The sequence below is a fragment of the Pan paniscus genome, chromosome 10, assembly GCF_029289425.2.
Source record: "Pan paniscus chromosome 10, NHGRI_mPanPan1-v2.0_pri, whole genome shotgun sequence".
In the NCBI taxonomy this organism is placed as follows: Eukaryota; Metazoa; Chordata; class Mammalia; order Primates; family Hominidae; genus Pan; species Pan paniscus.
Window position 1 is genome coordinate 108,556,840 of NC_073259.2, and position 15,155 is coordinate 108,571,994.

At 39.9% G+C, this 15,155-nt stretch overlaps 1 protein-coding gene across 2 annotated transcripts in view; it reads left to right on the plus strand.

Annotated features, from left to right (window-relative positions):
* Positions 1 to 201: 201 nt before the first annotated feature.
* NR1H4 (nuclear receptor subfamily 1 group H member 4) overlaps positions 202 to 15,155 on the plus strand; it is a 70,362-nt gene continuing 55,408 nt past the window's right edge. Inside the window, exon 1 of one of the 2 annotated variants that reach the window (XM_034934332.3) lies at positions 202 to 280. In XM_034934332.3, the coding sequence (XP_034790223.1) occupies positions 202 to 280 (79 nt within the window). Of the gene's footprint in view, positions 281 to 10,256; positions 10,366 to 15,155 lie in introns of those variants that run through there. The other variant, XM_008958033.4, reaches the window with a different exon arrangement.

Consider the following 15,155-nt stretch of genomic DNA (forward strand, 5'->3'; position numbering starts at 1 on the left):
AAAGTTACATACAGAAAGGCTATAGTAAAATGCATTCAAAGGGAGCCATTTGTACTTTCGTAAACTATCTCGCTGTCTCCTTCCCCAGCTCTCCTAACCAACCCTTCCCGCATTCCCACAGTCACAAACTATTTATTTTCCTTTCAGGAGTTTTTTCTGAAGACCACCATAAAGAACGTGCATTTCAATTGAAAAATTTGGATGGGATCAAAAATGAATCTCATTGAACATTCCCATTTACCTACCACAGATGAATTTTCTTTTTCTGAAAATTTATTTGGTAAGTTGTCAAGTTCATTTGAATATCAATAAGAACAAACTACGATTTGGAAATACATGAGGAAATGCCTAGATGATGAGTCCAGCCCAGGGTCAAGAACATGTTTTTGTTCCTTCCAAGTACTCAATCAATGTTAGCTACTCTGCAAGGTTAGAGGTAGATCGGACCTTGGATTCATGGGACTTAATGGTCTTCATTTTTATAGATGAGGACTGCAAAAGCTTTGTGAATTGCTCAAGGCCGCGAGGCTAGATAATTAACAGAGCAGGGAGTAGAAAGCGAGTCCTCCTCTAAGGCTAATTCCAATATTATTATAGCAGGTACTAAACTATGAAATCATGATTCTTATGGCTTAATATGACACCTATTAAAGGCTGAGTTTACTTAGGTTATAGCTGGGCAGATTTCCTTTTGCAGTTCCTCCGGTGCTGGGGGATCTATGGCACAGTGTCAGGATTAGTCATTTAAGCAGGATTGAGGACAAATTGTACTAAGCAGTTTTCAGTAGATCTGTAACTAGATGATACCATAAAATGATATATTGCTCCACTTTATGCATTTATGAAAAACATCTCATTATAAAGAGTTTCAACTGCGAACATTAACAAAGATTTAGCCAAGGCAATATTTTGGGTGGGACAGGGAGCCTTTCTGCCAGTGTTAAAATAATTCCCTTCTGCATAATAACCCTGCTGGCAGCCTGGGATGCTCCCAGTTTTCACCCTCCGTTAATATATGGGCCATGATATACCATAATAGTGAAAATGCAAACACTAGAAGTTCCTCAAAGTTCAATGTATGAAGGCATGACCGCTTATTTGGTTGCTGATATTCCTAGGACCTGTTAATTAATAATTTGTTCTGTTACCTATTAGTCATTAGCACTTTAGTGTGTAATAGTTGATTAGGCCATTTCCAAAAAGGGGTCATTATTTGTAATAATTATTTACATGTGTACCTGCCTCCATACAGTACAAATGCATTTAAGGGCAGTGACCATATTTCATTAATCTTTTATTATCCAGTGCATATTTAGTAGGCACTTGATAAATAAGAGTCCAGTAATAAATAATAGAAGGGAAAAGAAAAAGAGGTTTATGGAAAAAACAGATGTTGATCCGTAACTCTTAGAGAGACCAAAGGCGGCAGTAATTATTTATTAAATGCCAGTTCTCCCAAGTACTTGCTGCATCTTATTTCTTCCAGTTGGCTTATCTTCATCCTGTAGATGCAGTCAAGGGCAGTGGGAGGCCCTGCCTCCATGTCTAGCCACTTGACCATTTGCTTCTGGCCTGCCTGCCCTTCTGTGGTTCCTCAGAGCAGAGTCAATGTATAGACATCTTAATGATTTTTTCTTCTAGCAATCAGAACTCACAGAATAATTAGGACTATTGGCACATACCACAGATAAAGAAAAATTGCACTCAAGATTTTTTTTCAAACAGAAACTTCCATTTCCTGCTGTAAAATTTTATGATTGTAGGTTGAGATCTCTGAGCTTAGGCTTCATCATTACTAAACCAATCTATTCAGCTCCAATTTGCATACAGAGAGAAAATTGTAGGGTTTTCCTTACAAGCTAGCCCAATTTTCAGCCAGCACAGAAGATTTCAGGGTGATTTCAGCAGCCATAAGGTGAAAAAGATGCCAGTAAATTCAGAAAAAGCCATGAAGATGCCGTCAGGTTAGAAGCATCTAAAGATGATTGCTAAGGAAGCACTGCGCCTTCTGCTTTTATGGTGTGGTTCTCTCCTCTCTCTCTTTTGCTGGACCACATTCTTATTCCATTTCCTAACACTGCATTTAAGGTTTCTGAGAATATATAGCACAAGCTGCATGAGCTGCAATGCAGAGCTGTAATTCTTTGCTGGAGCAGTTTCCTCAACTCTTTATCTGGTCCCCTCTTCTGGTAAACTAATCTGACCATGTGTGACCATTAGGACTCCTTTTCCTTTTCTCCACTAAGCTGTAGAGCCACGTCTAAGCATTATTTTCAAATCTCTTTCCCCTAGGCCCTCAGTCTCACTTCACTTAACACATCTGAGCTAGGCTGGGCATAGTGGCTCACACCTGTAATTCCAGCACTTTGGGAGGCTGAGGGAGGTGGATCACGAGGTCAGGAGATCAAGATCATCCTGGCCAACATGGTTAAACCCTGTCTCTACTAAAAATACAAAAATTAGCTTGGCGTGGTGGCGCATGCCTATAATCCCAGCTACTCAAGAGAACTGAGGCAGGAGAATCGCTTGAACCAGGGAGTCGGAGGTTGCAGTGAGTCGAGATCGCGCCACTGCACTCCAGCCTGGTGACAGAGTGAGATTCCATCTCAAGAAAAACAAACAAACAAAAAATACCTGAGCTAAAGGTATGCCAAAGGGGAGGATGAAGAAAATTTTGATTCCTTTATTCCTCTTCCTCATCTTCTTGTGTGTCATGATGACATTGATGGCTTCTATGGCCCCTTCATGTGCGTAGGGTGGAAGGCACCAGGGAAAAGACTGGCCCATGAATGAGTAGCCCACAGGCCTAACTCAGTACTCCTGAGTCTAAGCTACGCCAGGGGTTCAGAAGGGTTAATCCATGGGTTCAACTGCCCAGAAAGCTGGACTCTTTTCCAGTGGTTAACTGTGTATTGAAAACAGCAGTCATGTTGTTATAATAAAGGCAAACAAGGTTAATGGAATAGTCTATGGATAGCTGTCACTTCTTCTCTTCAAATATCGGACACTGACAATACGCTGGGCCTTGGAATAAAGCAGAGAATAGGACAGGCAAGATCCTAGTAGAAAGCAAACTCACAATAAACTTGTAAATAAATCAATAAACAAAATAATATTATTTTTATACCTTATTTGGACCTACAGATGCCCAAGGTAGTGATACATGCTATGAAGGCAACAAAATAGGGTGATGCCCTATAGCCTGGAGGGATGGGCTGCTCTAAGTGGTATAGTCAGGAAAGGCCCCTGAGGAGTCCACAATTGAGCACAGCCTGAAAGACAAGAAGCCAGAGAGAACATTCCGGGAGGAGACAATAACAAGTGCAATGGCCCAAAGTCTGGAATGGACTCAGAAGGACCTTGTCTTCTACTCATTTTTATTTAGGGGTGGACAACTGCTTTCCCATTAACCAGCTGTGCAGCCTTGAACAGCTCACTCAAGTTCAGTTGGTAAAAGTAGATTATCAGGCTGGGAATTCTAGGACATTTACTCAAATTAAACATTTGAGTCCACAAAAATGCTACTGTTGTCCACGTCAGGAAGTGGTGACTTAATGGTACTCATTTGGTACACGGCTCAACAAGTCCTTTTAAGGTGGTCCTGGGCATGGTCCCCTTCACTGCAGGTTATTATAAAGGTCATAATTCAATGACAACTTTAAGGCATCTAGAAGGTGACCTGAAGACAAATACAGACAAGCACTCACTACTGGGTCCTGGAGACACTAATGACCTTTTCAGTGATAACTTGCAGCTTCTTCTAGAGGTGACCATGGGCCCCTTACTCTTCAAAGGCTTTGCTTAAGGTGAAGGGGAAATGTCTTCACCCCTGTAATGTTTATTCCAAAAAGCAGAGCCCAAATGAGGACTTGTGTGAAGGCAGTTTATGTGAGAGATGATGAGGGAGCGGAGGCGAGGGAGTGGGCGATGCAACAGGGAAGGAGGGAAAACAAAAGAGGTCAGTTGTCAAGATCCCTGGTGTGGGGGAGGCCAGCTTGATGCCACTGGGAGCAGCACAGAGAACTGTCAGCAGAGGGGTCAGGGACTGGAGCATATATTAATATTAACTGCCCCTCTGCTCCCGTTGGTTGAGCGTCACCCCAGGGGGCATTAATTCCCCGCACTTCTGGACTGTTTTTGAGCTCAGGCCAAGCTGTCTCCTGTGGGATTAGAGAAGTTCTGGGCAGAAAGCACAGGGACGTGCGGCATGCTCTTGAAATGACAGGCGGTCAGCCTGCAGTCATCATCTGAGCTCGCGTATGATCAGCTGCCACAGGTATGGCCGAGATCAGAGACGGACTGAAGGGATGTGACAGCTCCACCAGAAAAAGAAGAAAAGAAACTTGGACAGAATGGAATCAGAGAGATGGGGGTTGGAATCACCTCCCTGAAGTCCTTTAATTTATTCTGTTGCCAGACATCCCTGACAAATCCAGATGGAAATCTAGCCCGTCGGTAACTGAATCCACGTAGAGGCCTGGTGGTGGAAGGACACAGTTACCACACAGAGATTCGTCTCCTTTCCTCTGGGAGATCCTGCAAGCCAGGAAGCTTGGTCAAAGATTAATTTAGTGGATTAAAAAAGGCGTCTCTGATGAATGAATAAGGCAAAGTTTTGTGCAATTAGTGCATAATAAAAAGTAATAATGACAAAGTCCACAGCTCCCCACCATCTGACATAGTGAATAAAACAGGAGATGGTATATTAACTAAAGTCTATATTTACTTTTAGCAAATTATGTTTTAAAAACTCAAAAATTACAAAAATTTAGAGACTAAAGAGACAAAGCATTCCAACAATAAGAGAAGAAGCAAGAGAAAGTATAGTCTTATCCTCCCACACCCAATGTTCCTGGGTACAGTGATTCCTGATTCACTTAGCACAGTGACACTGGGAATGGAAATAAGGAATAAAATAGCGGGAAATGAAATCTCAGAGGCAAGTGAGATTCTCTGAACTTCAGTTTTTACCCACATAAAATGAGGATAATAATGTCACACTTCACAGGTTGTTGGGAGGAAGGAATGGGCTGTGTGGGAAAGTGCTCTGTAAGCTGCAAGGCATCCTAAAATGTTACAATTAATCCAGAGTTTGAAATGTAGTTGTCATATTTTAAATTGTTGAAATGATAAACACCATTCCACTCATTAAAAGAAGGAAGTACTGTTTATCTCAACATTGTGGAGTGAAAGAACTTTCAAGGGGCCAGAGAGAATCAACAATATGTAAATAAGGCTGGGCGCGGGGACTCATGCCTGTAATCCCAGCACTTTGGAAGGCCAAGGCAGGCGGATCACCAGAGGTCAGGAGTTTGAGACCAGACTGGCTAACGTGGTGAAACCTCATCTCTACTAAATATACAAAATTAGCTGGGCGTGGTGGCACGTGCCTGTAATCCCAGCTACTCGGGAGGCTGAGGCAGGAGAATCGCTTGAACCCAGGAAGCGGAGGTTACAATGAGATGGGCGACAGAGTGAGACTCAGTCTCCAAAAAAAAAAAAACAAGAAAAAAACACCAAAAAACAAAAACAAACAATATGTAAATAAATTTCTGGTTACCTCACCTTTGCATTATTACATTGCTAACAACAGCTTTGGAATCCACGTCTTGTATTGCGTTTATTATTGTATCTAACAGTCTTTCCGGAGCCCCATTCTGATTGAGGCCTAGCAAGTGTCAGGAGGTAGATCCTATACAATCCCATTCACTTATCTTTCATTTCCTTTGGCTATTTCTCATTGCCTTATGCTTCACTCAGCTGTGTATGCCCATTTTCTTAGGGTGCGCTTTATTTCTTTATTTTTATTTTTATAGAGAAAGGGCCTTGCTCTGTCACCCAGGCTGGAGTGCAGTGGCACAATCAGAGCTCACTGCAGCCTTGAACTACTGGGCCCAAGCAATCCTCCCTCCTCAGCCTCTTCATGCTTTATTTGTATCAGAATACACTCACTTTGAAATCTGCTTCTTCCCTATGACTTATGCTTAAATTGAACAAATCTTCCAGATGTTACAGAGTCAGTCAGATGTTTTAAAATGCAATTAAAGGTTTTGAGATGCAGTTTGTAGAATATTTCTGACATTTGATTTCAGGTATTTTTCCATCTCACTGAGTTCAACTCAAGTGAACGTAGTTCTGACTTCTTGGGTGAATTAAAGTTCAAAGTTTCCAAAAGATAGAGAGATACCATTGTCTCAGATAAAATGAAGCTTTGTTTCAGCATACTTGAAATATTTTGTCACTGCTGTTTCTTCTCCACAGCTCTTCCATAGCTGTAAGCAGTCTCTAAGGCATTTAATTTACTGTTACTTTGGTTTTTTCTTTCTCAAGGAATCTCAGTTCTGGTTCTCTTGATAGTGGAGTAAAGAAATGGGAGAAGGAAAGAAATATTGAATGAGCCTTTTCTTATGACAAAATAGATGACTGATTCTTTCAGCAGGGGCTTGCAGAGTTTGGAAAAGGTGTGCAATGAGTCAGAGAGTTGGCCAGCTGGTAGGCGATTCCACTGCAGTCTAGGCCTTAGCTCTCAACCCTGCAGGCTAAGAAACAGATTCTTAGGGATGCCAAGTTAAAAAAGATTGACTATAAAATCATATTGCAAATATATTAACTTACAACAATAAAAATAATTGTAATGATAACAGCTAGTATTTCTTGAGTGCTTTATAGAAATTAATGTGTCAGATATCAAGCTAAGTACATTTTAGATTTGTTAACAGATTTCCTGGGTTGATTCCAATCTCTGCCATCTACTACCCTGTGGTCTTGGACAAATTCCTTAACTTTGCACAAGTTACTTGCCTTATTTAAATAAGGTGATAAGAAGAATTCCTGGCACATCACAAGTACTCTATTTGCCACTAAAATTCACTCTCACAACACACCTATAAGGTAGGTACCATTACTGTTCCCTTTTTATGGTGAGAAAAGGAATATTTAGTGATGTTAAATAATCTGCTAAACATTCCATAATTAGTAAGTAGGCAACTGAAATATAATCAGGACAAGGAAACAAAATCCAATGTTTAAGTCTCCAGGCTTAGAGAATACTTCTATTGACCTTGTCAACTGGGAAGGTCTTTCAATAAGATTATCTACCTTTAAAGTCTGCTGACCATGTCTGTTCTGAAGGATAGTTCTCAGAAAAAAAACATTGCCAACATTTACTCTAGGACCTCCCTTTTTTCATGCCTTCATAGCTGATGCCCCACTCAGCATGAGAGGTACAACATTCACAGTGCTCCCAAATACTCTGCCAAACAGTGCCATCAGATAGAACTTTCTGTGACGAAGGAAATGTTCTAGCTCTACTTCGTCCAATACAGTAGCCACTATTCGCATGTGGTTATTGAACACTTAAAATGTGACTGGTGTGACTGAGGAACTGACTCTAATTTAATTTAAATCAATTTAATTTAAATAGCCTGATATGGTTTGGCTCTGTGTCCCCACCCAAATCTCATCTCAAATTATAATCCCCACATGTTGAGGGAGAGACTTGGTGACAGGTGATTGGATCATGGGGGTGGTTTCCCCATGCTGTTCTCATGATAGTGAGTGAGTTCTCATGAGATCTGGTTGTTTGATAAGTATCTGGTGCTTTTCCCTTCCTACTCTCTCTCCTGCTGCCTTTTGAGGACATGCTTTGCTGCCCTTTCACCTTCTACCACGATTATAAGTTTCCTGAGACTTCTCCAGCCATGCAGAACTGTGAGTCAATTAAACCTTTTTTCTTCATAAATTGCCCAGTCTTGGATAGTTCTTTATAGCAGTGTGAAAAGAGACTAATAAATAGCCATACATAGCTAGTGGCTACTGTTTTAGACAGCAGAGATATTCAGGAAAAAAATATTTTTTAGGGAAAAAATAATATGAGACAGTTGATCATCTCTAAGAGAAATGCAAAGGGATCCAATCAGTCTTGTTATGAGAACATTCTGTGTGAATTTCACTCAGCAACAAGGGTTTCCTGGGTCAGCTAAATAATCCTGCTCATTTCTTATCTAGTATAGATGTTTCTGAGGGCAACCGACAGGTCCATTTATTTTGGCCAGTGAAAAACTCAGTGGAGAATTCTTGAAATGGAAAATTCTGAATCATTCATCTAGCTTCATATCCTTTGGGTAGCTTTTTCACCTATGACCCTCTCAGGGAAAGGATAGCTCTGGGATTGTGAGGAAGGGAGAACGAGGTCAGAAGTAAACTGAGGACTGAAAATGGCTTTGAAAATGGTGACCCCTGATCAAGCAATTCAAACTGAAATATACCCATAGACCACCACTCTTTTCCTCTTTCTTGGCAATTAGGGCAAGTGTACCTTAGTTTTTCCACCACGGGATTTTGAGTCAGAAGACCTGGGTTAAAGTCCCAGCTTCATTCCTTACTAATGGGATGACTATAGACAAATCACTGAAACTCACTGAGTTTAAAAATAGGCTTAAAGATAGTGGAAGTTAGAAATAATACCTCCCTCCAAGGGTGCAAGTGAAGATCTGATGAGATAATGCATATGGAACTGCTTTGGAAACTTGTGAAGGCTATAGAAATGTCTTAGCAATGATTATTCCACTTGTATAGCTCACCTTTGCCTTTCAAAATTGCTTTCATATTTACTATCTCATTTTATCTTCAGAACAGGCCTAAATAGGGCATGAATTATTATCTATGTTTTACCATCTATTGATGTGGACAAATGGGGCCCACAGAAGCTGAGAGACTCATCTAAGGTTACACAGTGCATCTCACTACATTATGCCTGGGCTCCACCCTGGATCAACTGAGTCCCCTCCTAAAGCCCTCATTTCTAAAAAACAACCAATAGACTTAAGCTTGATGTCCAAAAGTTATGCTGAAGGATAAAATATAGAATTATTCCTATTCAATAAGCAACCCAAGGTACAACATGAGTCCAAAGCTGAGCAATCATAACATCAACATAGTGATGATGGGTAGCCACCTGTTGTGCTAAGCATTTTATAAATACTATTTTAGTTAATAATCACATATAATTCTTTGAGGTTGTATAGTTATCAACCCCATTTTACAACCAAGGAAATAAAGGCAGAAAATGGTTCAGGAATTTGTCCATTGTCCACAGAGCTAATAAGTGCCAAGACAGCCTGGATGTATTAGTTTGCTGGGTCTGCTGTAACAAAGTAACATAGACTGGGTAGCTTAAACCACAGAAATTATCCCATAGTTCTGGAGGCTGGAAGTCCGAAATCGAGGTGTCAGCAGGGTTAGCTCTTCCTGAAGGCTGTGGGTGGAGGATGTGCTCCAGGGCTCTCTCCTTGGCCCGCAGATGGCCATCTCCGTCTCCTCTCTGTGTGTTCACATCAACTTCCCTCTCTGTGTTTCTGTCTCTGTAACCAAATTTCCAATTTTTATAAGGATACAAGTCATATTGGATCTTCATTTTAATTTGATTTTCTCTGTAATGACCCTATCAACAATTAAGGTCACATTCTGAGGTACTGGGGTTTAAGGCTTCAACATATATACATCCTCATCTTACAATGGTTCAACCTACTATGTTTAGACTTTACAATGGTGTGAAATAGACACTTTTAGCATAGTTTTCAATAAATTACATGAGATATTCAGTTCTTTATTACAAAAAAGGCTTTGTGCTAGATGATTTTGTCTTACATGGTGGAAGGCATGTCTTACATGGTGGTAGGCAAGACAGAATGAGAGCCAAGCAAAAGGGGAAACCCCTTATAAAACCATCAGATCTTGTGAGACTTACTCACTACCACGAGAACAGTGTGGGGGAAACCAACCCCATGATTCAATTATCTCCTACAGGATCCGTCCCACAACACGTGGGGATTATGGGAGCTACAATTCAAGATGAGATTTGGGTTGGGACACAGCCAAACCATATCAAGCATTATGCTTTAAAATGCTTCCATTTTAAATCATACCATTCCATTTTAAATCATACCATTCTGCCACCTTTTGATGGGGACAAATGTCAGGACCCGGAGCATGGCACTTGACCTCCAAGTCCAGTTTTAGAGCCAGTGAACAGAAACCCACCCTCTATAAGTTCTTAAACTGGAAAAGTACTCCCCCAAAATGTTTATCTAAGAGACTGGTTTCCAGCTTACTAGGCAATTTGGCATTAAGAACTTTCCTCATAAACATTTACAAATATTCTGCTCCGTAATGAAGTTAATCAGTAAACCACACAACCTCTGTCCTCTCTCACTCCTTACCTAGTCTCATTTTCAGTTGCTGTGAATAAGCTAAGAATGGTAATGCAGTTTCAGGGGTTAGAAAATCCAATTCAAATTAGTCCTCACTGCAGCTGTACGCCGTCAGGATTTTTCATGGAAATGATGAGTATGAAGCCCGCGAAAGGTAGGACACTGTTCACAGGTGCTTTCAGGTCGAGCTCTTGCAACTGGACTGAGGAAATCTGGGGACTTTGGTTGGAGATGACAGTAACAGATGTCTGTCAAAGATAGTGGCTCAGTCAGACCCAGAAGACTGGAGTGAGAGTTTGGGTTGGGGTGATTTTTATAGGGTTCTAAACAGACGAATATCTTATGGGGATGAAATCCAAGGATGTTTCCCCTAATATTCTTCATAGACTCTTATGTCAAATTATCACTATTCTTCCAAACCAAACATTAGACAATTCTAATATTAATATCAATGGACACTTGAAAAAACATTTTAACATACATTATTTAATGCAGTGTTCCTAAAATGGCAAGTCTCAGTTCCCAGGGGATCACAAAATTTATTTAGTGTCTTGTGACCAGCATTAAAAACTGGATTAGAATATAATAGAATAGAAATATCAGTGTCCCTCAAGGAGTAAAGACAAGTGGTATTTCATGAAATTTTGTTTCAGTTACATGTGTATAAGTATGTACGAGGGATATGAGATAAAATGTATCTAAAACCGTAGGTTGTGGTAAAAAAAAAAAAAATGAAAAGAGTTTGGGAAACACGAATTAATGAAGTAGTTTCACAGCAGGTTTCTCCCAACAGTCCATGAAAAATCAGATAAGCACAGAGTTGAGCTTTAGGCCTAGGCTCTTGGTTTTCTCTGAATTAAAACATCGATTATAATTAAAACACAGTATAATGTAAATCATATTTTAATATTTTTTAAAACAGAAATTCATCTTTTAAATTTCCAGCAAGAAAAAACTCAAGTCATTTTTATAATAATGATAATTGTGAACATGTTTTTGGTCATAGACTTGGTAGCATACCATTTTGTTTAAATGTGATGTTTAAAAGTGACCGACACCGTATTTAGAAATGGAAATGAGTTGGAAGGCCGGGGAAGCAAATTTTCTATTTACTTCAATTTAACCAACATTTAATAAACATTTACTATGTGTCAGCCATTGAGTTAGATGCCAGGAATATAAAGAAAAGAATATAGTCTAATATTTTCCCTCAAAGAGTTCACAGACTAATCACAACAATCACAAAAGTATACATGTGTATGTGGTGTCAGGCACTATGCAGTTTCCATTCTTTGTCTTAGTTCATCTTTATTACAGCCTCTCATGCAGGCACTACATTCTTTCAGCTTTGTAAAGGAAGGAACAGAAGCTTAAAGAAGTTCCATGTCTTTCCCAGGTTCATATACCTAACAAGTTGTGGGTGAAATGAATCCAGATTTGTCTGCTCAGAGGTCACTCTTAGGTAGTATCTCATACCATCTCAAGTTCAGCGTGGAAGATAAGCCTGTAAACAAAAGAAATGATTGTATATGCTTCCAATAAGTGCCATAATAGAAGTGTGTACAGAGGTAGGAGAGGTGAATTCCACCTGGGGGAACTGGGGCAGGCCTCCCAGAGTAGGTGACCAGAAGTAGGTGATCAGCTGACAAGGCAGGGAGAGGCACTGACATCACAAAGGCCTGATGCCAGGAACAGCAAACAACTTTGCAGTAAAGCCCTGCCATTTAGTGAAGAAACCATGGATTAAGAAATAAAGGAAGGCAAAAAAAAAAAGTGACTTTTCTAGGCACTGCAATTCAACACACATTCATTAAACATTTACTATGGTCAGCATTGTGCCAGGAATGAAAAACTGGATATAAACTGGACCCTTTCTTAGGAGCATCAGAAACTCACTGTGAGATTATGGGGGAGTGCCATTGTTTTTATGCAAACCTGATTTCCCATTTGGGGGTACAGTGGTTCTGGTCCCAAACTCCTTAGAGCTGCACTGGCTAATATGCCACATGTGGCTATTCAACTTTAACTTAGAATTAAATAAAATTTAACATTCAGACTCTAAGTATCACTAGCCACATTCCAAGGGTTCAATATCCCTATGTGGTTAGTGGCTACCATATTGGTAGGTACAGAACACTTCTATCACCTCAGAAAGCTCCCTCAGATGGCACTCCTTTAGAGAAGGTGTTGAAACCTGGAGACTGTCTAACCAGAAGAATTTTACTTTCTTTTCAGGGCTTCTCAGACTCCCCTGGAGTCCATCCATGTGTTCTCATTTAAGAACTCTTCCCTAAACTTCCATGGAGAACCGTCACAAAGGAATCATAATTCTCATACTCTTTGATAGGCTAATTCCAAAATAAAGATTCCTGAATCTAAATTTTAATATGTATTTTCCCTTTTAAATTGTATCAAAATAGAAATAAATTTACCTTTTCAGAAAGCATACTCTAAATTAAAGTCGAACTACCTCTACTCCCTCCACATCTTATTTTCTGCCAATGTTGTATTTGTTTACTTGTTTACTTATTTTTATCCTAACCCTTGACACCCCCACTTCCCAAAACACACAAATAAGAGAAAGGCTGGGCCTTCGTATGTGTCTTTTCACTTTCATATCTTCAGACCCTAACACAGTGACTGCTAAATAGCAAGTGTTTATAACACACACACACACACACACACACACACACACACACAGAGAGAGAGAGAGAACATGAGCATATGTTTATAAATATATATTTGTAATGAAAGAACTATCCTAATACTTATATCATCAAGACAGACTGTGTTAGTAATTACTTATTAACTATCAATTAACTATGATTAAAATCAGGATTTTGCTAGGTTCTTTAGGAAACATGTCTTTTAATGACACTCAACTTACCGAAACTGCTTCTCAGCAACCGTATTTTACACTCAGAACTACCTTCTGAGATAGCAACCGTCCCATTTTTACAGGAGAGATTGAAATAGGAAAAGCTTAGCCAGTTAAGATCTCATGGTCAGTTAACTGTGGAAGTTGTTCTAGTCCAACCATTTTGGAATATTTGGCCATGCTGGTTCTTTGGTTGTAAAGTTCCTTTGTAATTACTTCTCTATTTGTGGAGATTTAGGAGACACACTATGAAATGCTAGAAGTGAATGTGCTTTGAGAATAGAAGGTTTTTTTTGTTTTTTGAGATGGAGTCTCGCTCTGTCACCCAGGCTGGAGTGCAATGACATGATCTTGGCTCATCACTGCAGGCTCCACCTCCCAGGTTCAAGTGATTCTCCTGCCTCAGCCTCCCGAGTGGCTGGGTTACACGCACCTGCCACCACGTCCAGCTAATTTTTGTATCTTTAGTAGAGACGGGGTTTCACCATGTTGGTCAGGCTGGTCTTGAACTCCTTACCTCAGGTGATCCACTCGCCTTTGCCTCCCAAAATGCTGGGATTACAGGCATTAGCCACTGCACCTGGCCAAGAATAGAAGTATTATTTAATATTATTGTGTACGGTTCTCATATTTTTACTGATGTTCTACTGTTTTAGCATGATATTATCTATATCTTTGTGAAAGCTTTCCATTTTGATCTAGATTATTCCAGAGACTGAAAAGACAGGGATATTATTATCTGACTTGACTTGGGACTCCTTTGTATTTCTTGATTATGAAAATAATTGTTTTGTTGAAATAATGCTTAAAGATTTTAGAATTGTCATATGAGGAGAAAAAAAGTACACATTTCCTTGGATGCTACAGAATCCAGATTCTATCGGTTTTTGATCTTGGGCAAATTACTTAACCTTACTAGACCTGTGGCAGAGAGAAATTGGGCTAAGGGAGGAAGGGGAGTTAAGGGAATAAGATAGGTTAGAGGATAAAATCTAAGTGTAAGTGAAACTAATGCTTTTAATACTTTTTAGTTTTTTTCAATTCCATTCACTCCAGAAATTTTCATCGTATTTGGTGATGAAATAGATCAGGATTTTGCTTATATTTTATCTTTTCTTTTTGTGTAATAATTCCATATTTTTCTCCTTCCATTTTGTGGTCATAAGACAAGGCACCATTTCTAAAATAGTTTGTCCATCAGACATACTCGTTTTTTTGTTTGTTTGTTTTATTTTGTTTTGTTTTTGTTTTTGTTTTTTTTGAGACAGAGTCTTGCTCTGTCTCCAGACTGGAGTGCAGTGGCGCGATCTCGGCTCACTACAACCACCACATCCCAGGTTCAAGTGATTCTCCTGCCTCAGCCTTCCAAGTAGCTGGGACTACAGGCGTGCACCACCAAGCCCAGCTAATTTTTTTGTATTTTTAGTAGAGATGGGGTTTCACCATGTTGGCTAGGATGGTCTCAATCTTTTGACCTCGTGAACCACCTGCCTCGGCCTCCCAAAGTGCTGGGATTACAGGCGTGAGCCACTGCACCTGGCCTATGCTGTTTTTATATGGATAAGTCAGACAGAAGGAAAGGAAATTGATTTTTGTACAGATACTGTATACCATGTGTTCTGTCAATCATTTCCTGGGTTAATGCAGAAAGCATTATTTTCAACATGTAATATGTATATTCTGAAATTTGGCAGTGTAGAAAAGCCCTGAATTCTAATGTTCATAAACTATTAGTCATATACTTATGGAGACTTTTAGATATAAAGAAGAACTAGAAGATTATCTAGGGTGGAGTCTTCTCTTTACAGATGAACAGAGGGAGGCCCAGGTAGGGTAAGTAATGGTTTTTAAATGGCATGTAACTAGATTCAGGAACATGACTGCCAGGGACCTAGAAACCTCTTCTGTTGGGAAAACTTCCCAAGAGAAGCAATACCCACAGGGAATTTAGAGGTAAGTGGACATTAGTGAGATGAAGCCCTGGAAGGAGTTGGCTGTGTTGAGAACCATTTTAGGCTCAGGAAGCAGCAGGTGGGAGAAGTCCTGAGTCTGGAAGCGGCAAGGCA